Below are 26,009 nucleotides of genomic sequence, written 5' to 3' on the forward strand. Positions count from 1 at the left end.
AGAGCCAGCCATTGTCTGGGAAGTCATTGTGCTAATTTCCTTGTTTGGTACTACCAATGGATTTTTGTATCTTTACACTAAAAGCAGCAAAGAATCTCTGCTACAACAGGGGAGCAGCTACTTTTCAGGATTTTTGAGTGGCAATTTATTAAGGCTGAAGTGTCTCCCAACTCAATCTAAGCATTTCAGCCTGACCTTGCAGCGCATGAAACGGTTACATCGCCTCACCTCAGAGGCAACCCTGATAGAGAATTAACAATAGGGATACAAATGTGGAAACAAATGATAAATGACTTTTGGGTGTAGCTTTGGCTGGCTATCTTTGTTCGGGAGAAGATTATTGCTGCTAAATAAAGAGATGGAAAGTCAGTCTTGGAGACGCATCTGGTGACCATGCCTATATGCAAGAAATGTCCCTGTGCTTGCAACATATATCTTTAAAAAAACAAACAAAAAACCCCCCACAACTTTACAAAATAAGCAAGTAAAGTTTGCTGCTAATACTGCTGATAGTACACATTATTCCTTTCAGAGTTCTTGGAGAAAGAGCTTCTCATTATTAACTAGATTTTAAAATACTTTTGCCTGCAGATGTTGCACTGCGGTAAGTAAGTACATTGCAGCCAGAGTGGACTTCTAATAAATCCCAATGAGTCTAATAGTAACACAGGCTTCTATGAGTGGTCTTGGTGTTACTTAGCTTTGCCCACACCCAATGGGTTTTGCCTAATTTGGTTACTGATGGTTACTGGTGGAGACTGGTTTGTGTGTGTGTGTGTGTGTATGTGTGTTTGTGAGTTCTACATCAGGGGTCTTCAAACTTTGCCCTTTTATGACTTGTGGACTTCAACTCCCAGAATTCATCAGCCAGAGTTGCTGGCTGAGGAATTCTGGGAGTTGAAGTCCACAAGTCATAAAAGGGCCAAGTTTGAAGACTCCTGTTCTAGATAAGACACACCCAACTCTGTGTTCAACATTTTAATATTAAATCTTTGGACACAATTGACAGGCCATGTATCTGGTAAAAGTCCCCTTGACATTAGCTTGTATTGTACTGAAGGATTGCAGTTCAATATCATGGCCACGGCTATACAAAAGCATCTGAACAGCCCTTTTTTATATCCTTGGAAACAGTCTTCTCTGAAACTTTGCATGCCTTTTTGTAGTTATTCGAGACAACACTGGCTTAGAGGCAACAGCAGGTCTGTTGCTTTCTCAAGCAGCTTCCAGCATAAAAGGATTGGAGGAGCCCCTGTGCTCATCTTTGCTTAGGATACAATCATATTTGATTGATTGATTGAATGAATGATTATGTGCTATCAAGTGACATTGATTCTTAACAGTCACATAGATTTTCTTTTGCGCCTAAATTGCAGGTTTTCCAATGATGCTATTGTCCCTACTGTAACTGAATCTATCCTGCTGTTAGTTCTCGTGGTCTTCTATTTCCTTCCACCTTTCCCAACATGAGAATTTTTTTTCCCAAGAGCTTCCCCTGTCCTGACCACTTTCTACAGGGGAACAATTAAGAGCATCCTGTCATACAGCATCACAGTCTGGTTTGGAAGCATCTCTGCTTCAGACAGGAAGGCGGTGCAGAGAGTGGTGAGGATGGCCGAAAAGATCATTGGCAGTTCCCTCCCCTCCATCCAGGACATAGCACAGAAGCGTTGCTTGAGCAGGGTCCATACGATTATCTGGGACACTACTCATCCTCTTCACCACCTGTTTTCCTTGTTACCCTCTGGGAGGAGGCTTTGTGGTATCCGTAGCAAAACATCCAGATTCAGCCATAGTTTCATTCCATACAGCATTAACCTTGTGAACGCTCAAACTTCCTCCTTCCATTATATATTCAAGATGTGCAGTATTTAATATTTATTTGTTATGTATATATAGGGGTGTGGGTCTATACGTATGTGTATATAGTATTGTTTAGGTGTGTGACATGTACATTTTGAGAGTGGGCAACTAAATTTCATTTTTGATGTGTGCCATTGTGGCCACAGTAAAAAAATGACAATAAAGGTTGTCTTGTCATCTCATCTCATCTCATCTCATCTCATCTCATCTCATCTCATCTCATCTCATCTTAGTCTCTGCATAATGAGGAACATATCTGGTCTCTCCCAAACTGTTCCTTGAATAATTTCTGAAGTGTTGATACCATGTTAGTGACTGTAGTATTAGCCTTGATGAGAGTGAGACTAGTGGGCTTACTTGTGCAGTTGGTTAGCCACTGTGAAAACAGACTGCTGAACTACATGGGTCAGGAGTCACTTCCCAACAGTGTTCACCTGATCCTCTTACGTTCGGACTATCAGTATAATTTCCCAGGTTTGGAAACAACAGTTCAGACAATTTTAAAATATTGTATTAATAGGTTTGCAACATCATGTTCATTCCAATTTTTTCCCCCACCCACTCATATTTACAAACTTTGCCCTTGCATTATGAATATTTCTCTTCTTATTCCAAATGTTACTTCGGGGTAGGTGATGGAGATCACTTCCTAACAAATTTTAGTGTAGTCTCCTCTTTGGGGGGAAATACAAATCAAATCAACACGAACCAAAGAAACAATTGGGGTTTTGTTAATTAAATTATATGAATTAATGAACAACGTTGCACAGAATTCATGTTTCAACTGTTCAATCTGAATAAAGGGGCCACGTCAAATTTGCATTTAATGCACCTTTATCAAAGGTCATCTCACTGATTCATCTTTAATTCCACTAGATGGCGTATTTACAAAAAACAAATCAAAGAAATCACTTCTCCGAATCGTCTGAACAAAGTTTACGGCGCATCTTATACTCTTTGAAAGGTTTCTTTCCTTTATTTTAATTTCATGTGTGATGTTAAACAAAAAGTTTGATCACTGGTTTGTAGACAAAAGATTTTTCCCCCCTGCACAGTACCAAAATGTGATATCTTAGCTTTTTATAAGAGGCGTCGTCTAAAATAAACGTGGCAACATGCAGGCAAGGAGAGAATTAAGTACTTGGCGAGCAGTTTCCACAGTGCACGAGAGATTTACGGAGTCTTAAAGCATCAATCAGTCGCCGGCGAAGATTCAGCAGCCAGGATGAGCTTTCTGTGAAAGGCAAGGAAAAGAGCCTCGCTTTCCCAACCCCACTGGGCGGAGAAGACGGGTGCGGAGGACCTGCCGCTCACACACGCGTGTTTTGGGATGCGGACTTCTTCGGTTGTTCATCTTTGAAAGAAGAATGGAATTATAAGTATTCGCCAAATATTGCTTTTGTCCTGACTCTTGTCAAACGCGTTGAAAGTTTCATTCTGGATCGCTTCTTTGCGTCACCCGAGGCGAGAGCAGCCCTCGTGGACCGAGGCTATTTCTGTCCCCCCCCCCCGCCCCCTTTCAAAACCATTTCCAACCCCACCGAGCCCCGCCCGGTTGTTCTCATGTGGCAAATCCTCCCTTCTCTGTGTGTGATAAGGGATCGGCCTCCGAATGGAATCATCCCCGGGGGAGCGCGCCCACGTCCCGCAGTTAAGCATCTACAAAAGCCCGTCGGAACGACGCCGGTGGCCCCGCGGTCTGCCCGGAGCTCAGGGCGGGAAAGCGAAGCAAAGGGGGAGGCGGTTCCGGCGCTTAAGACAAGAAGGCAGGTAGTCAAGAAAGCGATCGCCCCCCCCCCGCGCCCCGGCCGAGAGGGAAGCCCTCCCCCACCAAAGTTAAACGTAGCCAGGGTCCTGCGGCCTCAGGAGGGCGCCAAGCTTAAAGGTGGGTCCGGAGGCATCCTAGGTCTTGTTCCCTTCCCCGGCGCTTCTCCCGACTGGGAAGGGGAGATGCCGGAGGGAATTTGAGACGCTCCGGCAGAAGCGCCGCGACCCGCACCTGCGTGACAACCGGCCCACCTGCAGCTCTTTGGGTTGGGCCACAAAGAACCCCGCGCGGGCTACCTGACTGTCTGCAGTGGTGGGCGCGGGTGTGGAGGGGGAGAAAGCCACCAGTCAAAGGAAAAGGGGCGGAAGCCGGCCGTGAGTTACATAGGCGAAAACACTCTTTTTTCTCTGGGAGCTGCTGTCCGAGAGTCTGGCGGCAGCGGCTGATGGGATCTAAAGCGTCCCGAGACGGAGTCAGGCTTTCGCTAGCAGCGCTGAACAAAACTGACTTCAACTTGCTGGGTTGCATTTCGCGGCGCCGTCGGCTGGTGCCACCTCCCTCCCCACCACTCCCCGCCCTTTAGTTAGGAGATGCTGTATATTGCGGGTGTGCACGGGGTGAAGCCGAAGCAAAGCGAGCTACTGTAGGTGCTGCCAAGTCAGGCACAGGCTTCAGCCGTCCCAGAGGAACCCCTGCAAACCTGCTTCCAGGTGTTTCGCGCGCAAAGTTTTTTTTTATTTCCCCTTGCAGGGCGCGCGCGCTCCTAGGCAGGTAGAAGCCGCACGTCCCACCGCCAGGGAGAGGCGCGCTCCTCTCCCTCCCCCCCCCTCCGGCAGGCGTGAGAAAATCGGTCGGCTTTTGGGATAGTTCAGAAACAGGAGAGAGGGATGGGGGGAATCGGGTGGGAGGCCAACCTGAACTGGCAGAAGAGAGTGGAACTGGATAAAGGGAAGGTCGCCGTCCGACTCAGAAGCCAGGCAGAACTGGGTTTCGCTTAAAGGAGGCAGCCGGAGGTCAAGACCGGCTCCCGTTGCGGGGCGAGGAAGCGAGAACTGATAAGAACCTGACCCCGTGTTTAGGACCTAGGGAGAATTGTCTCGCGAAAGCCTTTCTTTTCCGCCGAGAGAAAGAGAGGACGAAGCCACTTTCAACAGCTCCGGGATCGTTTATTATTATTATGATGATTATTATTATGGCTTTGGGGGCAAGGCGGGAGGAGAAGGCGAAAAGGTGATCGGTGCGCGATTCTTTATCCGACTTCCACCCTCGCCCCCCACGCCAAGCCATTAACTTCTTTCCCTTCCCACCCCGACCCCACCCGGGCTGGACTACTCCCTCCTTTGGAGAACACGCCCCAGTATGCTGAAGGAGAGAGAAAAGCGTTCGAGACACTAACGCTGAACCTGCGGGGAAATTCTCTCGAGTTGCCGCCGCCGCGAAAGGCAGAGGAGACGGGAGTCCTTTACATCTCCCCCCCCCCCGCGCGAGCGAGCGAGCTTTCCAGGGCTACGTGTGACAGGCATACAAATCCGGAATCGAGAGGGAGCGAAGGGAGACCCAGTGGAGGGCGATGGTGATTGCCTCTTGGGATTTACAAACACACACCGCTCGCTCCGGGTGGCTCCGAGCGCTAGGAGGGCTGGACTGTTTTGTCTGAGCTACTTTGACCTGGCGTTGCACTGTCTGAGGGACCGAGAAATCCACCAGGGCGAAGAGAGCGTGCAGGGGGCAGGCATTATCATCATCATTACCGTTGTTGTTTTAAATACACCTTTTTTTAAAAAAAGACATAACTTTCGCATGTTGATCTGAAAGCCAACGACGATCGAGGAATATGAACAGGAAAACCAGGCGCTGGATATTCCACATCTTTCTGAGCCTAGGGATTGTCTATATCAAAATAGGGTAAGTCTCTCTCTCTCTCCCCCCCTCCCTCTCTCTCCCTCTCTCTCTCCTTTCTCTCTCCACCCCACCCCCCACCCCCCACCCCCATTTTTTAAAGGCAAACACGCTGCGGTGGCTCAACCTGTCCAGACCTGTGCTAGCATTTAACTCCGGGGGAAGTCTAAAAGGGTTCTCTCTCCCTTTCGCTCGCTCCCCAGCGAAATTCTAAATGTGCGTCAGCTCTGGGGAAAGGCAAAAGTCCTCGCCTGGCCAAGACGAGAGGCATGACCAGAATGGCAATGAGCGCCAGGCGAGGAAAACAGGCGATTTAGGGAAGGATCCGCAGACCCTGGTCCTTTCCACCCTTTCTCGGTGACATCGCCTGGCCAAACGGGGGCCTGGGCCGAGGCCTGTTTTGGTACCCAGAAAAAGAACCGGGCAGCGCTCTGCGCCTGGCCAGGGACTCCAGGTTGTCTCACGTGCCGCGGCTAAGTTTCAGAACTGAACCGCATCCCGGAGCCGAACTCGCTCTGTTGCGAAGAGCGCTCGGCTGAAACCTGCGCAGATTCCGTGGGCTTGTTCAGCAGTTCTCCGGCGAGCTGACTTGTGCGGGATTCTCGGCCCGACTTTGATCCTTTTGGCCACCGGCGGCGGCGGCGGGCTGTGCAGTTCCACCTCGCCGCGGTTCCAACTGCGCGCAATAACCTGGTAACCTGGTTACCTGTAACCAGCTCCCAGTCGTTTCAGAGAGTCTCTTTTCTAAGTTCGCCGGGCTCAGGTTACTTGCATTCTTCCCGTTCATAGAACCCGCCTACGAAGTGCCGTGAAAAAGAAGCACCCCGCCGAAGGAGCTCACGGCCAGGGTTAGGGTAGAGCCTCCCCGTCCTTTGGGACCGTCGGCACAAGTCCTGTTTGGAAAGCGAAGGGGCGCCCGCTCGCCCCGCCTGGCCGGGCTTGGGATCATCCCTAGCGCCGACTTCGTGAGGTGGGACTGCCAGGTGCGTGGGAGGAGGCCTACTGCTCGCGGGGCTGGTACTTTCGAGGAAGAAGGCTGTGGAATTGCCGTGTTTGGAAGTGGGTTAAAAGCAGGAGCCTGAGCTCTCCCCAAACTGCCCCCCCGCCAATCTATGCTTGGACGGGTTGCTAGTTGTCTTAAATAGAAAGAGAGACCCGGAGGGTGGCTACCCATTGGCACCTCGCTCTCCCTCTCCCTTTTCTCACCGACCCAATCCCGTAAGCCTCCTTCTTCCCACGGGCGTCTTGCAAATGCTCTGAGCTACCATCCCCTCCACTTCCCAGTCGTGATTCGTTGCATCTGGAGGGCCCCCGGTTGGAGAAGTCTGGAATAAGAGAGCCCCCCCCACACACACACACCGCACGAGGAGATTGGGAGAGAGAAGGGAGGCGAGGCTCTCCTCGCTGTTAAATTGACCCAGCTTCTTTTTTCCGCGCCGTAGTCCGGAGGGACAGCGGACGCCAGCAGCCGAGCAGCCGAGCCGCACCGGGCGGGCGTTCTTGGCCGCGGGGCAAAATGATGCTTCTGGCCCTGCTCGAGTATGTGGCGCGATTTGCCGGGTGACTTTAGGAGCACTTGTTACTGAAGAGGCCGGAGAGCAGAGGGGGAAGGGCAGGCTGCCCGGTTCAATGCCCCTTACCTATTTCTGCGAGGGTGGGAGTGGGGGTGGTTAGAAATCCCCCCCCGCGCCCTTTCCCCACCCGTGGGCTTGCTGAATGCTCGCTGTCTAGACAATCGGTGGAATAAGCGGCTGTCGAGCCTTTGACGGGCAGGTGAGGCGCTCGGAGGGCTTAAGCGGCATCTGGGCGGGCTTTGATGTTGAGAAACCTGCCAGTTCGTACCGAGGGGCGCCTCAAAGAAGAGCCTTTTAGAGAATCGATTGATCCCGACTCGGATGAGATGATTCATTATCGCTCTTCTCCCTCCCTCCCTCTCTCCCTCCCTCCCCTCTCCTCCCCCCTCCTTCTCTTCTTAGGGGTCTTTCTTCGGTCGTGGCTTTGGGAGCCAGTATCATCTGTAACAAAATCCCGGGGTTGGCTCCAAGACAGAGGGCTATCTGTCAGAGCAGACCCGATGCCATCATCGTGATCGGGGAAGGCTCCCAAATGGGAATCAACGAGTGTCAATTTCAATTTCGCAATGGACGGTGGAACTGCTCCGCTTTGGGAGAGAGGACCGTCTTTGGAAAAGAGCTGAAAGTGGGTATGTTACCTCCTTCTCATAAACCGTTGCAGGGGTGAGCCTGAAATCCAGCCAAAGGAGATTCATTAGCTAGGGAAATAATGGAGTGGGTCCAACTGTTCAGGGAAGTTACTTTCAGCGGTGGTTCTAAAGCCTTGCTTAAAGCTTGCTTTTCTTTGCAAACGTATACCAAGCTTACCTTTAAAAAAAAGTTTTCCCAACTTGGAAACTTTTTAAAAAAGTTCTTAAGAGTCCATCCCACAGCAATGCCTCATTGGAATCAACATAACTTGTGTCCCAACTGTAAGCCTGAAGTAGGGAACTCTAAACGTGTGGCTCTCCAGATGCTGCTGATACTAAGTCCTAGAATCTTTCACTTAACCAATTCTCATGGGAATGTCACAAATGATAGAGCAACATCTGGAGGACTATAGGTTCCCCACTCTTAAGACAAGGGAATAGATCTCCCTGCCCCCTGGGATCCCTGAATAAATATGATTAGGACTGAAATGATGCTATTAACATGTCTTTGGCTCAGGTTTGCACTTTTTTTGGTCAATGTAGCCATGGTGCTCTTAGATAGAAAGCCATTAAACTATCATAGGCAAAATTCAAGCAGTGCATGCTTTTACAGTCACAACACCAAGCAATTTCTAATAATGCTGAAAGAAACAGAAGTTCTCTCTGTGAAAATGCCATGTAAACTTTGCACATTAAACTTAACAGAATTTTTCATAGTCTTTGTGTGAGACATATAAGCATCCTTCCAGCTAATGGACAGTTCAAATTTTCATTTCAGAATCATAAAATGTGGTGGTGGTGGTGGGGGGGAAAGGTGTAAACATCATGTGTGAGAATAATCTGAAACTCTTGGTCAGCTAAACTAGATAGTTTTTTTAAAAAAATACTCTTTAATTGGTAGAATCAGATTATAATGAAATGGTAGATGACAGTATTGATATTTAATTAACTTGTCTGTTATACAGTGGTTTAATTGCTGGTACATCATTTAAGAACAGTCCTGTACATCTGAAAATATCACTTTACTTTTTTTTTCTTTTCTAAAAGATTGTATATTCTTCTTGCTCATTGACTTGGAAGTCTTTGAAGTTGGTATCTGCCAGTTGTGTCCAAGAAACTTTTCATTCAATGATGCTGATTCTTGAACCATGTCAGCAGCCTGGGTCCATCAGTAGGAACTAATGAGAGCTAGTTGTGTTCCATGCTGAATGAGGAATGATTATTTATTTATTTATTTATTTATTTATTTATTTATTTATTTATTATTTGATTTATATTGTTTGCAAATGTCAAAAATTTATTTGAAATCCAATTCAGCAAAAGATATTCTGGAAGTTTCCAAATTAGTTTAATTTGAATAAACAGGAAGGTCCAAAATATAGGTGAAAATTGAATTTTGAGGACCAGTATGTGATCTGTCATCAATAAATACCAATGGTTATACTGTATAGACTTCTATATGAAATAGTCAAGCTCTTTCCAAAACTAAATACACTTTTTTGTATTCAAACGTGAACTAGTTTGGGACACATAACAGATTATCTTAAATGGATGTTCTTTGAATATATTTGACTATTAGGCTGTAATTCCCATGATTTCCAGCTAACAAGTGGATGAAATATAGGGGCCATGCATAATGGGAAGGTATTTGACAGGTACCATGTTAGGGAAGGTGAGCTTAAATAAACCTGCTTGTACCAGTAGTTATGATTTATTTGTTTTTCCCCCCATTATTGCACAGTGAAAAGTTTAACTATAGAAAGAAAAATGGATATGCTAGTTTGGCTATCTTTGTAGAAGTGTTACTCTCTGTATTGGCTTACAGCAGATGAGTCTTGAGTTACACTGAAATGCAGCTACAGGTTGTCCTTGACTTGGGTATGTCTAGTTTAATGAAGAGAAGAATGAGGAGTGACATGATAGCAGTGTTCTAATATCTCAGGGGTTGCCACAAGGAAAAGAGAATCAAGCTATTCTCCAAAGCACCTGAAGGCAGGACAAGAAGCAACGGATGGAAACTAACCAAAGAGAGAAGCAACCTAGAACTAAGGAGAAACTTCCTGACAGTTAGAACAATTAATCAGTGGAACAACCTGCCTCCAGAAGTTGTGAATGCTCCAACACTGGAAGTTTTTCAGAAGAGACTGGACAGCCATTTGTCTGAAATGGTATAGGGCAGGGGCAGGCAACCTCAGCTCTTTTATGACTTGTAGACTTCAACTCCCAGCTGTGCTGGCTCAGGAATTCTGGGAGTTGATGTCCACGAGTCATAAAAGAGCCGAGGTTGCCTACCTCTGGTATAGGGTTTCGTGCCTGAGGAGGGGGCTGGACTAGATGACCTCCTAGGTCCCTTACAACTTGATGATGATGATAATGATGTTGATGATGACCACAAATGGGACCAGATTTTTTTTGTTGCTAAGCAAAGTGGTTGTTCAGGGAGTTGTACCCAATTTTATGACTTTCAGTGAATAACTGTGGCTGTTAAGTGAATCACACAGTCTTTAAATCCATCAAGCTTTCCCTGTTGATTTTGCTTGTTGGAAACTGGCTGGGAAAGTTGCAAAGGTGATCACATGACCCTGGAATGCTGCAGCCTTCATAAATACATGAACTTCTTTCAATACCGTTGTAACTTCAAACAGTCGCTAAATGAAGGATTGTAAGTCGAGGTCTACATGTATTTCATTTACTAATTTAGTGATTTAGTGACAGCATTATGTTGGGCTATAGTCCTATATATAGTAAGACACGCCCCCCCCCGAAATAATTCTATAATATTATGCTTCTGAGTAGATAATATAGATGTTACTCGTGTTAGTGCCACTTTGGAGGGAAGAACGTAGGTTAAAAATCATAGCTGAAGAAACATTACAGATTTTCTTTAGTATTTCCATTGCAATTAATGACAATTATTGCTAATGACGATATTTTTGTGTAAGAAAGCTCCCTGGTGAGTACATCTGAGGGAGGGAATTCCTTGAGAGCATCTGCATTTTTTTCTCTTTAGATGTGTGGTGTATTAGTTTGCTGTCCATGATTTCAGCCACTTTCCCTCTCATGAATAATCATGTGGATGCATTGACTTTCTTTATTTGATAATTTAGCCTCCTCCCATCGGTTTAGCATATGAGAAATGTAATTATGCAATGACTTCATTTTAAATGTGATGAAGCCATAATTTAATCATTCCATGGTTTGTAATACCAAAAGATTTCTTATATGTTATTTTCAACTGACCACAAGACATGCTAAGGGCACGGTTCCAAACATGTAATGATAGGATGCTTTTTATCTTTTATTCACAGCTGTTATTTCTAATAGAGATGAAATGCTTGCATCTGTGCCCTCAGATTTAAGTAGTCTTGGAAAGAAGCCAGTCAAAGTTCAAAAAGGATTTGGGAGAAAGAGCATTGACAGAGTCCTATAGTAGCCTAAGGGGCACAATATAAAGGCAACACTAAGAGAAAGATGGTGCCTAAAGTGCATCTGAGCATGATGTTTTGATTTGTTGGGAGAACTGATCCAGATCCATTTAATCTTAATTCACCAATACTTACATGTGCATCAGAGTCAGTACAGTACTGTGAATGGTCAATGTTCTTTATAGGCTGAAACTATTGTATTAAGGACAGCCTTAAAAATGAGAATACTTTGGCAAGTTTAAATAGATGTATCAATAGATGGTGGGTATGCTGTCACTGTGAGTTGTGTGTGTGTGTGGGGGGCACGAAGGGAGGCTCAACCAATCTCAATGTATACATGTTGTACTTAAAGGTTCATTCATTCATTCAGTACTCAAAATTGCAACAGAAGTCTGAGATCTTCCTGACTTCTGAAGTCATGCTTTATCTTTCAAGTAGATAGTTCTAGGTTCAGCAAATGTAGCATTCCTGGTTTTTGTAGAGAAAACTCTTCAAAATGGTTACATTCATTAAAATATTTTAAAAATATCCTCGTGAATCTGTCTTGTAATTAAGGAGCTCAGATGGACTGCCTTCTTATATGTAGATGTTACAGTTTTAATTTTTGTGGTTAAACATATCTATTTGGATTCTAGAAAATACTGCTAGAGTGAAAAGTGAAAAGTTTGGAGTTTGTTAGGAACTAGGAGCTATTGGGGATAGTGTGAAAATTATCACCTACTTGCCCGCCATGAACTCTCTGCTAGGAGTGAAAGAGAGTTCCTTGTTGCCCTTCCCTTCGAAGAACTTGGAAATACAGAATTATGCAAATACTTTCTAAGTTATCAAGGCATAGCATAACCCCATGTGGATGCTATAACGGTCTGAAGATTTGGAGAAAACATAATCCAATTCTGAAGCAACACCACCTCAGGACAAATAAGCAGACTTGTGTTCTTTATTGGGACCAATCTTTCATCCCTGTCAGTTCAGTTCCACGTTTTTACCCCTTTTACATCTTTCTTAAGCATTTATACAGCTGAAAATTACTCTAAGATCGCTGTGATTCTGATGACAAAATTTACCATCTCTGCTGCCTTGTTGTGAGATTGTCACAGGATTTTATTTATAGGATTTTATTCATCCTAACCTCATTCCTAGCATAATGGATTCTTCTCTTTAGCTGCCAGACTTGCTCTGTTTTCACTAAATTTGAGTTACCTTCTGCTTAAGGAGCATAAAATTATTATTATTATTATTATTATTATTATTATTATTATTATTATTATTATTATTATTATTATTATTATTATTATTATGGTTTATATACCGCCCTACTCCCAAAGGACTCAGGGCGGTTTACAAGGCAAAATTTAAAAACAATACAATATAAAATTAAGATTAACTTAAATTAAGTCTAGCCTAAAAAATTAAAATCACAATTTAAAAAATGGTTATTAGGGATCCATCTGGGCCTAGCCCCTGAGGCCCGAAAAGTATAAACTCTAATTAGCAGTTAATTAAAGATAAAATAAACTTTTGTTGTCAGCAAATTTTAAAAGAGCTTCCACTCATATCAGTGGAGAGTGCCTAAAACGTGAAGGGTTGTTGAAGGATGGGTTGTTTATTCCTAATGCAGCATCTTTTTGGGGAAAAAAAATCTGTTCACCTGCACTATATTGTACTGTTGAGTAAAAACAGCTATAGGTAGTTCAAGATGTACAACCACAATTGAGATCGAAACCTCAGTTGCTAAGCAAGGTTGTTGTTACATAAGTCGCACCTTTTTTTTTTGGCCATGGTTTTAAAGCAAATCACTGCAGTTGAGTGAATCAAATGGCCATTAAATGAATCCAGTTTTCCACATTGCTTCTAGGAAATCAGCTGTGGAGGTTGTAAATGGTTGTAAATGATCACGTGACACCAGGATGCTGTAACTTTCATAAATCCATGCCGGTTGCTAAATGCCTGAATTTTGATCATGTGACCAAGTGGATGTTATGACAGTCAGAAATGGCAAGACTGGGTGTAGGTTACTTTTTTCAGTGCCATTGTAACTTTGAATGCTCACTAAATAAATAATTGTAAGTTGAGGACTACCTGTATTTGAATGTTGGCCTATGTTTGTGATTTAAATAATCACAGTAGAGAATCTTCAAATACATTTTCTGAATATTCCAAAGACAATGTGTAACAGCCCAGTGCTGTTAGTCAATCCTTTATTGGGCTGAGACTGAGCAATGGGGTGGGGCAAAGAGCTGAAGGTAATTGTAGGAGCAGTGCAATTATTGGGTGAAGAACTTTGTGATATACCTATAGTATGTCTATGTGATCTACCTATAAGGCTACAAGGTATGTTTCACCTGTGGGTCTATACATATGCTGTATATAGAATGGTTCAGTGCGTGTCATGTATGTCTTTCACTTTGAGAGTGGGCAACTAAATTTCATTTTTGATGTGTGCCGTTGTGCCCACAGTAAAAAATGCAATAAAGGTTATCTTATCTTACCTTACCTTACCTTACTTTACCTTACTCTTAAATAAGAGTCTCACCTTCTCAGGCTAGGCAGTTTGGCATACAACTGCTGAGATGTTTGATTGACTAAGCAGCGAGGGCACTCAAATCTAGTACGATATATAAATGTGGCCTTTGTAAACTCTTTTCCAAATCTACCATTTACTTCTCTGTAAATAAGTCTGAAATCTAGAGAGTACAGTTGAAACATGGATGGGAGTGATGGACAGTTCTATACTTTCAAAACAAATTAAGTTCCTAACCATTCAATATGGATGATGTTCTCATTCCTTGATTTACCTTTTGACTGATCAGAAGTACTTCAATTTGTGTTTATCCAGCTCATGAATAATGTCAGACATTCTTGTGTAACTTGGTCAGCTTCTTGGAAATCAACCATTGACAAGCAAAACTCAAGAACTGACTTTATGGCCAGATATTTTATTATTAAATGTGCAATTCAGTATGTAATCTGCTATTCCACGAACACATCTGAATTCAAGAGAATTTTTTAAGTTTAAAATTTAAATATTATAGAAAATATTTTGTGTTAGCTGATGAAGAAAGTAGCTAGTCAAAACTATGGAAATAAAATGAGTTTTAAACTATGGCCAGATATGTCAATTTTTCTCCATCCACATGCAAAAGATGGTCTCTGTAGAGTCTAGTACAGGGGTAGGCAACCTTGGCTCTTTTATGACTCGTGGACTTCAACTCCCAGAATTCCTGAGCCAGCATGGATCAGCATGGATCAGCATCCCTTTCTCCTCAGCATAGCTGGCTCAGGAATTCTGGGAGTTGAAGTCCACGAGTCATAAAAGAGCCAAGGTTGCCTACCCCTGGTCTAGTATGATCTCTCCAAAGGCTCCCAAAGTTTTAAAAATCCTTGAAAGATTGCAGATCAGTTGCAGTATTCTGCTGTGTTTGTTGTAAAAATCCCCAGGTTTAATTTCTATCCTAACTGGTTGAGGTCGGAAAGAACTCTAGTCTATAATTCTATGCACAGCAGACACAGACAGTATTGATCTTTTTTTTTAAATTTTATTTATATACCGCCCTTCTCCCGGAGGACTCAGGGCAGTGAACAGGGCAAGCATAAAAAATACAGAGATACAAAAATTAAAAGGGATTAAATATATGCCCAACTAAAAACAGTAAATACAAATATTAAAATAACAATACCCCCCCATCCCCCATCAGACAAGTGCTTTTTGATTCAGTGAAGGTACTTTTCAAGTTTCTATTCTTTTCCTAACAAATCATGTACTTAACTGTCTGCATATACTGTATAGTGCATTGTGGATTTGCCCATCACTGAAAAATAGCTGTGGATGTTCATAACTTAATATTAGACTGATCCAAAAGCCTGTTTAATAAATAAAAAGAACCAGGCTAATCCAGCTTGCTTTAAGCTTGAGGATTGAGGATTGATCATTGAGGTACAAATCAGAGGATCCAAAGAAAAAGAAAGTGTCTGGGAATTTTGCCTCCACTCATTGCGGATGACTGAGTTAGATTTATAAATGATTCTGTGGTTTTCAGGGCATCCAAAACAATGGCCACTGGCTTCCCAATGGAAAGTGTAGCAGGAGGATTAAAACCCTGCCTCCCTTTACATGCATGTACCGTAGTGTGCGTGGCAAGTAGTGTGTATGGCATATGTCAATTGCCTGCTTTCCTCACAATTTTGAAGCCAGTGACCATCGCTTTGGATGCCTCTGATGCTTTTAAAGATCTCTTTAAAGAAAAAGGAAGATATTTCTTTAAAGAAAGAAATGTAAGATAAAAGTCTGTTCCAATTAATTATAAATTACACTGATGAAATTCTAAATTAATTTATTTTATAATGAAATGCTTTCAGAAAAATATTGTATGATAAGCTACTAGCATTTGAATGGATATGTTAACCAATGTTATTAGAATAATTGACCTAGGATGTGGGTGATATAACTATAGTAATTTTATGGAAACTTTCATTATCATTCACCATACTGTTCACTGTTGTTGTTAGCTGTGAAGTCGTGTCCGACCCATCGTGACGCTATGGACAACATTCCTCCAGGCCTTCCTGTCCTCTACCATCTTCTGGAGTCCATTTAAGCTCACGCCTACTGCTTCAGTGACTCCATCCAGCCACCTCATTCTCTGTCGTCCCCTTCTTCTCTTGCCCTCAATCTTTCCCAGCATTAGGCACTTCTCCAGTGAGTCCTTCCTTCTCATAAGGTGGCCAAAGTATTTGAGTTTTAGCTTCAGGATCTGGCCTTCTAAAGAGCAGTCAGGGTTGATCTCCTCTAGGACTGACCGGTTTGATCGCCTTGCAGTCCAAGGGACTCGCAGGAGTCTTCTCCAGCACCATAGTTCAAAGGCCTCAATTCTTTGGTGCTCAGCCTTTCTTATGGTCCAACTTTCACTGCCATACATTGCAACTGGGAAGACCATAGCCTTGACTATACGCACTTTTGTTGACAGGGTGATGTCTCTGCTTTTTAGTGTGCTGTCTAGATTTGCCATGGCTTTCCTCCCCAGGAGCAAGCCTCTTTTAATTTCTTACTGTTCACTATTTAGGGTTAATTTACAAAATTGGATTGTAATTCCTGATTGATAGGAAAATCACGACCTCATATCTAGACCCCGTCAACACTGACTCACTGAGTGTCATGAATGAGTAACATGGATTATACTGTGGCCCAGTACTGATAATAACCTACAGAATAAATTTTACCTTCTCCCTATTGCAGCAGATGAGAGCATTTATTTATGCATGGCATACAATGTCAGGGAAATCTACAAATGCTAGACACAATGCAGTCCTGACTGCTTAAATTACTAGTCCATTCTGTTCAGCACTTGCATGCCTATCCTTGGTGCACCTCAGGAGGCAAACTAACTTATACCAGCTGACTAGAGGTGTCCATGTTGCTGGCAGTCCTGGGCTCCTTCACCGGTCTCGTCTTGCCTCGCCTTGTTTGCCTCGCCTTGTGTCCAGCCAGGTCTAGGGCCAGCTTTTGCTCTCTGCACACACAAATGCAGCTAGGTTTTTCTCACCAAAGTGGTACCCATTTATGTACTTGCTGTCAAACTGCTGGGTGGGCAGGAGCCAGGGAGCAAGCAGTGGGAGCTCACCCCATCTCAGAGAAAAAGACTCGAACTGCTGGAGTGCAGAACATTTCTGGTTGGCAGTTCCAGCATCATTAAGCCACCGCATCTCCAGATGAGAGCAAACTTTGTTGGAATGACAAACATTCACCTCGCCCTCTAGCTAATGGGACCCTTCACCCCCAAGACGGTGACCTCATTATATTTCTTTTCAGCAGTTTATCAAATATTAACACCTATAGGTGACAGAGAATCTGTCCCACATCACAGTCTCCCTTAGTTTATTCAGTAGGTGAAAGATGACCAGCAAATGTATAACTATCACTATCACTAGTGAAAATTATGCAAATCATACATTCAGCCCAAAACTAAAAATATCCCATGTTCCCAGGCACAAATTATAGCGGGAGAGTAAGCTGGAAATCCAAATCTGGAGCAAGGCCCTGGTGGGACAGGTCAGTAAAAATTGCAGCTGTCTCTAGCCTTGTGCAGTTCAACAGCTGAACAGATATTTCTCTTTATCCAAAACCTCTTGGAAAGCTTTCCTTTGTGAATCAGGAGGCTGATGACCTGTGTTAAGAATGGGCTATGATTCTAGATACGTTGAGATCCTTCACTTCAACAGTCTATGTATCCTTTGAAGCCATCATGATTCTTCCCCATGCGGACGAGTACACAAGACCTGAGCCAACAGGGGTCTAAACTAGGAAACAGAATTACAGAACAAATTGAACCTCATATTCTCCCCTGTTGGGCCCTGCTAAGAGATATATAAAATAGATTAGACCAGGGGTGTCAAACTCACAATGTCACGTGACGTGTGGCGACATTTCGTGACTTTTTTTCCATGGGGTGGATGCGGTTTCACCATGACACATCCGGCCCACTGGCCGGCAGTTTGACACCCCTGGATTAGACCTTAACTATCAGAGTCTATTCCCTGATTGCTTCACCAGGGAAGATGCTCTGTAATTACAAGCAACAGCCTTTTCAGTCATCCAGTATAATGGTTTTTCATGGTTTTTTTCTTGGGTAGCATATCTGGCACTTCCATTCACATAATTTTATTTTCTTTGATGTCACTTTTAACTTTACCAAGCTTTTAAAATCTGGTAAAAACCAATCAAATGTTGGAGCCCAGTTGTGCTGCAGTGGATTGACTATTAAATCTGCATCTTATTTTGTAATTTATGATCACACTTGTGTTTTTTATCATATTTTTAAAACATCTATATCATATTGCATGTTTTTAAAACATCTATATCATATAACGTATTTTTAAAACGTCTATATCATATAGTGTATTTTTAAAACGTCTATATCATATAGCATATTTTTAAAACATAATTCGCCCTAGGAACTCTTTGCAGTATGACAGCCAATCTCTGTCTTAAAATAAATAACAATATAACAGTAAAAGAAACACTTCATGATTGTAGCACCAGTTATATTAAATAAAATGGATACATATAATATCCCAATATCCTGTTTGGTATATTGCAATAGCATGGCCAAGGACACTCTCAAAATTTAGATATTCATACATCTGCATGAATGAATGTAAAGAGATAGGCTCTTGGGATACAACAATTTAAATTGCTCTGGTTTCATCAATTATTTTATTCTTAATAAGACATGTACATATGATGAATGTATTGTAACAGCACCTGACATATCAATGTGATGCTTGCCATAAGAGAAAGCATAAAATCACCCTAGAACAATCTTCACCAGTCCACTGAGGTGGATGGACATTGAGTGTTCCTATCCCCAATGTTTATTTTCAGTCATCGCTGTATTAAACCTTATTCATTTAAGAAAATCAGTGGTGATTATCTTTACAATTACAGGAAACAATTCTGGAAAACCGAACTCAGTAATTTGGGCATCTCTGCACTATTATTATTTTTTTCTCTGGGACAAGGTTGAGAAATATACTTGCAACAATTTTGAATTAGAATTTTACCAAGCTACATTTCCCAGGATTATGGGAACCACAACAATATGTATAAAAGTCTTCTATATTTACAGTATGATTACACTATACTGAATATCCGCATTCCCAACTACATTAGGCCATGTCCCTTTTCTTTGATAGAATAATAATACACTTTTTAAAGTAGAGGTATTTTTAAATGATTATTATCAATCCCTGTTTTAGATGATCTTTGTCTTCTTGTTAACCTCTTGTCTTAGTGCAGTTTTTTTATTAAAAAGTTTTATAAAAGTTACAATATAATTCCCAAAACCAACCCACCCAAAACCACCCCCTCTCCCTCCCCCACTTCCCAGAGCTGAGTACAGGGTTACAAATATAATAATCATAATCTAACTAACATTAACCAACTATATAGATAACCAAGTTCATAATGCGCTTTAACTCCCCTTTAACATAAATACAAACAAAATAAAAGTAGACATAATAATAATAAAAACATAAACAAATTAATATCCAAGTTATTAAACAATACTAATACTAAAATAATAATAATACCATATAATTAAAATTAATAAAAATTCCACTATAATAAACTACTAGTAATAATAACAATCTAAAATGTATTCATAGGCTAGATGGAACTTTTTAGTCCCATATTTATTCTGAATATAATCTATCCATCTTCTCCAGACCAAAATGTATCTTTCTTGTGAATGATCCTTCAGATAAGCAGAAATCTTAGCCATTTCTGCTAAATTTGACACTTTAAACATTCATTCTTCTATAGTAGGCAAACTAGCCTTCTTCCAATATTGCCCTACCAATAACCTTGCAGCTGTTATCAACATCAAGTTAATTTCCTTAGTATCACAATCTGTAATAACATCCAATAAAAATAGTTGTGGAGTAAACTTTATCTTTTTCTTAAAAATCTTTTGAATATTCCACCAAATATTAATCCAAAAAGCTTTTCTATTTCTACAAGTCCACCACATATGAAAATAAGTAGCATCCAAACTGCCACATCTCCAACATTTGGGCTGTAAATTAGGATACATACAAGACAACTTTTTAGGATCCAAATGCCATCTATAAAACATTTTATAAAAATTTTCTCTTAAATTTTGGGCCTGGGTAAATTTTACATTTCTAACCCAAATTACCTCCCATATATCCAATGGGATCGGTTCTTGAATATTTTGAGCCCACTTTACCATACAATCTTTAACTAATTCCATTTCTGAATCCAATTCTATTAAAGCATTGTAAATTCTCTTTATATGTGCTCGATTTTGATCTTTAATCTGTTTTACCAAATTTTCATCCGTTAATGTAATGCCAACCTTCTGATCTAACTTCCACCTAGCTTGCAATTGAGTATACTGGAACCAGGACTGTACAATATTTTCTTGTTTTAACTCACCTAATGACTTTAATTGCCAATCATTCCCTACAAATCTAAGTAATTCCTTATAAGAAATCATATCCAAACTCACACCCATAGATACACCCTTTATCGCATGTCCAGGAATCCCCCAAATTGGTATTTCATAATTTAACTTATAATAATACTTTTTCCAGACACGCAATAAAGCACTTCTTAAAATATGAGATTTAAAAGCCTTGTCAAATTTTTAATCATAAATTAAATATGCATGCCACCCATATAATAAGTCCCATCCCTCAAGATAAAGTATTCTTTTATTTGTTAAATTAAGCCAATCACTAACCAGTGTTAAAACCACCGCATCATAGTATAATTTCAAATTAAGCACCTTAAGTCCTCCTCTTTCCTGTGCATCTTGTAAAATCTTAAGTTTAACTCTTGGTTTTTCCCCCACCCAGATAAATTTATTAATACCCTTCTGCCATTCATCCAGATTAGCATCCTTTTTCAATATAGGTATCATTTGAAACAAAAAGAGAAACTTTGGTAAAACATTCATTTTAACAGCTGCAATTTTCCCCAGCAAAGATAATTGTAGTTTTTTCCTATTATTTAAGTCCTTTTGTATTTTTAGCCATAACGTCTCATAATTATTCTTATATAATTTCACATTAGAGGCTGTAATATATACTCCCAAATATTTAACCTTTTTCACTATTTTATAACCTGTCAATTTTACTAACGTTTCCTTTTCATTCATAGTCATATTTTTAGATAATATTTTAGTCTTATATTATTTACCTTAAAACCAGAAACTTTCCCATATTGAGTTATAATTTCCATCAAGTCTATAACCGATTGAGTCGGTTGAGATAATGTCACAACCAAGTCATCCGCAAAAGCTCTTAGCCTATAATCATTCTGTTGTCTTCGTGCAATTTGACTGCATTTTATATTAACACTTTTAATTACAAAACTAAGGTGTAATTAATCAAAGGCATAAGTTGTTGGTGTCTAATCTGAAGATAAAGGAGAAGACTGATAAATGTAAAAAAAGCTGAGGCAGCAGTGCTGTCTTAAAAAACATTTAGTTTGAAGCTGACCACAGAACTCATTATAAGAAGTCAGGTGGGAAAATTAAAGGAAAATTGTATCTTAAAACTTTTCAATAAAAAAAAAAGAAGTCAGGTGGGATAATAAAGAACATGAAACATTCTAGGACACTTGTTTGGAAATGTACAGAAATAGACTTGTACCATTAAGGAGAAATACAAGAGTTTAAAATATTTATATGCACTGAGGTTATCTATCAGGAAGTTTTTTTTATTAATGTAATAAAAATTGGAGGGTAAATATATCACCATTTTCAGTTCATTCCCCATCTTCCCATCCCAAAGCACTCAAGATAATTAAATAATTCTAATAGTAGAGAATATATTGTTGAGCTGCAGGTAGTCCTCAACTTATGACCACAATTGTGATTGGAACTTCCACTGCTAAATAAGGTACTTGTAAAAGGGAGTTGCACCCAAGTTTACAACCTCTTTTGCTGCAGTTGTTAAGTAAATCACAGTGGTCATTATGTGAGCCATATGTTTGTTAAGCAAATCTGGCTCCCTCCATTGACTTTGCTTGTCAGTAGCTGGCTAAGAAAGTCAGAAATGGTGATCATGTGACCCTTCAATCAATCATAAGTAGATGCCAGTTGCCAAACGCTCAAAGTTTGATCATGTGACTGTAGGGATGCTGCGATGGTTGTAAGACTGGGAGCCAGTGGTGAGTCACTTTTTTCCGGCTCTGTTGTAACTTCAAATGGTCACTAAACAAATGAACACATTTCTAGGACTACTGCCTTGGGTTATTAAGGTAAAGGTTCCCCCTCACATGTGTGCTAGTCATTTCCAACTCTAGGGGCCGGTGCTCATCTCCGTTTCAAAGCCGAAGAGCCAGCGCTTGTCCAAGGATGTCTCTGTGGTCATGTGGCCGGCATGACGAGATGCCAAAGGCACACGGAACGCTGTTACCTTCCCACCGTAGTGGTCCCTATTTTTCTACTTGCATTTTTACGTGCTTTCGAACTGCTAGGTTGGCAGAAGCTGGGATGAGTAACAGGCGCTCACTCTGTTATGCAGCACTCGGGATTCGACCCACCAAACTGCCGACCTTCTGATCGACAAGCTCAGTGTCCTAACCCACTGAGCCACCACGTCCCTTTCTTGGGTTATTAGTGCTCCCTTAATGGTTTTACTACGGACTGTTCAGTGCACCGATGCCGTTTTTAAGCTGGTAATGAAATGTCTGCAGGAAAACAATGAAGCTCAGAGAATATGAAGAACCCAATGGGGAAATATTTGTAGAAAAAATATTATTTTAGCAAAATTGCTCTTAAATCCTAAATAGACTAAGGAAAATTGCAAAGACACATCTTAGTGGAATTTCTTGTGTTTTTTTTTTCTTAAAAAATAAATTTCAGTAAACAAGATAGATTTTACAAAAACAAGAAACAGAGAAAAAAACCACATTTTACACATTTGCAAAACTGAAAATTAAAACATTTAATATACATTTTTACCTGAATGATTTTCCTTCTGACTTGCAACACCTGCACAGAGAATAATGAAGTAATGACTGTCAGGAAATAAATATAACTTTACTTTGATTTCAGCAAGAACAAGATAGGCATGTAAATAATGTGTATATATAACATGGGGGAGCTGAGAGGCATAAGATGGTGTTGGTATGTTTGTGTATATATGACATGGGGGTGGGGAGAGGCATAAGATGATGTTGGTATGTTTGTGGGCTTTTTTGTTTTGTTTTGGCATCTAAAAAGGTTTTCTCGAAAAACAACAACAACCAAAAAACAGAAGCCAAGTTGGAAATTTGGCATGGAGTATCTAAAAATTAACACGATACTTTTTGCCAAAGAGTCAATCTTCTAGGCAGTGACTGTCATAGGCAGATAAAAACATTGCCCCAAGGTCACTTTTACAGGAATTTTAATTTCATACCTGCCTTCAGATGTATCTTGTGAGTACATGTTTTAGAGAAACAAAAGATTGCATTACTGTGTGTTAGAAGAGTTAGGTTCTCTAAGGCTGATTAAAGTTCTGCTAAGAGTTTTCTCCAAAAGAAAACACAATTGCACAAAATGCATTCTGATGCCTGAATGGCGTAGATAAGTTGAATAGTATCCTTGAGAAGCTATATATCAAGTCAGGATGATTTTGTAATTAAATAGTGACTTTTCTGTGAAAATACCTACAAGAAGACTTTAAAATGAAGTCAGTGGGCAGTAATATAGTACGTTTGCTCTACAATCTTTGCCTGTATGATGATGCTGGGTGGGTATTATGAGACCCGTAGTTGGTCCAGCACATGGAGAAAACTGTGCAAAGTACAAGTAGTCCTCGACTTATGACCACAACTGAGCCCAAAATTTCTGCTGCTTAACATTTGTTAAGTGAATTTTGTCCCATTTTGTGACCTTTCTTGACACATTTGTTAAGTGAACCACTGCAGCTGTTAAGTTAGCAACACGGTTGTTAAGTGAATCTGGCTCCCCCATTGAATTTGCATGTCAGAAGGTCGCAAAAGGGGATCACGTGACCCCGGGATGCTGCGACCATCATAAACACGAACCAGTTGCCAAGCATCCGAATTTTGATCATGTGACCCTGGGGATACTGCAACCATCATAAGTGTGAAAAATGGTCATAAGTCACTTTTTTCAGTGTGGTTGTAACTTGGAATGGTCACTAAATGAACGGTTGTAAGTCGAGGACTGCTGTACCTGTCTGTACTCAGCAGCTCCGCTGACTTGAGTTGGATCAATTCCCTTTTAAAGTTGAATGAAATGAATGGATTTACTGTAAGCATATATAACACTGTGCTAGGTTCTGCCAGACATTTATTTTACTTTGTTCTTCTGTCTGCATCATTATGAAATGGGCAAAAATCTCATTCATGCATTCCAGTGTATATAGCTAGCAACTGCTGCATTGCTAGCATATTTAAAAGGCAGCGGTCTTTCTTTTGGAGCTATTTTTCAACTTGATACCTTGAGACTCAGGACAGGCTCCCCACCCTCCTGCAGTCCAGGGAGATCCAGGAAATGTGGGAGCTGTTCTGCACCTTGCAAGATTTGACTGTATCGGAGAAGTGGGCATTTGATATTGCCTTTGCGGCCGCCACAGGTTTTGTTTAATGGTCATATCTATGCCCGGTAATGGAATTGAAGGAGGTAGATTTAGATAGTCAGGGAAAAGATGGTTTCTCATCTCCAATTTGCTGTTTGTGAATTATGACTTCTATAGAGATGTGAAGTAATGTAGTTCATGGCACATAATTGGCAAGCTCTGCTGTACTTTCCATCTTTATATTTTCACAATCGTTGTATAATTCAGCACATGTCTCTTCAGATAACTCCCTCCCTGACCCTTGACTTTAAATAGCAGAAAATGTAACATATGTTTTACAGTGAGACAAATAGAAATTTGTCTTTTTTTATTTTCCAGAATACCTAATTTATGACACAGCTGCCTTGATAGCATAAAATATTTTCAAGTCTACAAGACTCTATGCATATTTTACCCATATAATATGGCCGTAATATTATTATTTATCCTCCTCCTCCTCCTCACCCAGCTTCTGCACTGGAGACAAATTCCTTGTGTGTCTAATCACACTTGGGTAAATAAACTATTCACTTGTGTTACATGGCACTCTTCTCATTTTATTTTCTTAAATAGTTTGATCTTCTGTTACTTTCTGCAACTTGTTGAACATATGGTGATTCATTGAAAAATGAAGACATTGTCCCTGTCCCTTTTGCTTCTATATTTTAACTCTTCTTAACTGATTTGAAACAGTCGTGACCATCATCATCAAAATTTTGCCTGTCTTCAGAGACATTTAGTCTATGGTACCACAAGTCACCTGTACTCCTATTTTGGATGCTTGCTTCACACCTCCAAATCCTCTAGAGTCCTTTATATTATCTCAGTAAGCTGATTTAGCAAGAAAGTAATATTGGATATGGACTATTGAATTTAGTCTCAAGGCAAACAGACTAGAAGTGCACTAGGCAAATAAACTGAGATTAGTCATGTTTCCTATTAAAGGAAAGGCAGCATTTCTCAGAAAATTGAAATCCTGGATTTTATTTGAAGACAGAAAACATACCTTTTATTTGATGATAAAAGCTGTTTGGGAATGCATGGGTCAACTGTTCGAATAATCTCCCATTCAACAAATTAATCAGAGTTGCAAAAAGAGAGTCTGAAAATTTATCCAGTGGTTTGAAAAAAAATATTCAGGAATAATATTCGGAATTATGTCAGGAGTTGCAGCAGCTCTAAATCACCATCTATCCATCTCAAAGGGTTTGTTAGGTCTTTTCAGTCTGGTTTCAAGACATTAATTCAGGATATGCTTGTAGGAACTTCCCACTTTTCGAACAATCTACTCATTGAAAAAGGTATCAGTAGAGGCATCCAGTCTTTGTGCTTTGACATACTTTAATATACGTGTATGAGTCCTTGATGGTGATCTACAATTCTACCAAAATGTATAGCCCATCAAATGAGGGGGGTCTTTCTGCTTTACATTTTGAATATGATATGAACTTGCCATGTATTTCTACTGGTTCCCTGGCCTCTAGAATTAGTGAACTCTTTATCAACCTGATTTAAGTTTCCAGTGACTTAAATTACATTCTCTGATTGATACCTCAGCAGGTGCAACCTCTTCTTTAAATGTTAATAATTTATTAAAGCTTATTATTGTAATTTAGCTTTTTGTGCTAAATTAAATATCCGTGGAGATTCTCAGTCACCCAGGTCATGAGTGACCCAAAGGTGCTTTTCCAAAAAGCAACTGGACTTTGCTTTTTCCTTGAAGACATTTAGCTTCTCATCCAAGAAGCTTCTTCAT

The 26,009-nt window shown here is 41.0% G+C and overlaps 1 protein-coding gene across 1 annotated transcript in view; it reads left to right on the forward strand.

The window, feature by feature from the left end:
- Window positions 1-5,465: 5,465 nt before the first annotated feature.
- WNT7A (Wnt family member 7A) overlaps window positions 5,466-26,009 on the forward strand; it is a gene marked incomplete at both ends in the record, with an annotated part of 55,757 nt that continues 35,213 nt past the window's right edge. The window contains 2 exons of the mRNA XM_083356559.1: window positions 5,466-5,536; window positions 7,507-7,733. Coding sequence (XP_083212685.1) covers window positions 5,466-5,536; window positions 7,507-7,733 — 298 coding nt within the window. The remainder of the gene's footprint in view (window positions 5,537-7,506; window positions 7,734-26,009) is intronic.

Source organism: Vipera ursinii (genome assembly GCF_947247035.1).
Source record: "Vipera ursinii genome assembly, chromosome: 2".
Taxonomy (NCBI): domain Eukaryota; kingdom Metazoa; phylum Chordata; class Lepidosauria; order Squamata; family Viperidae; genus Vipera; species Vipera ursinii.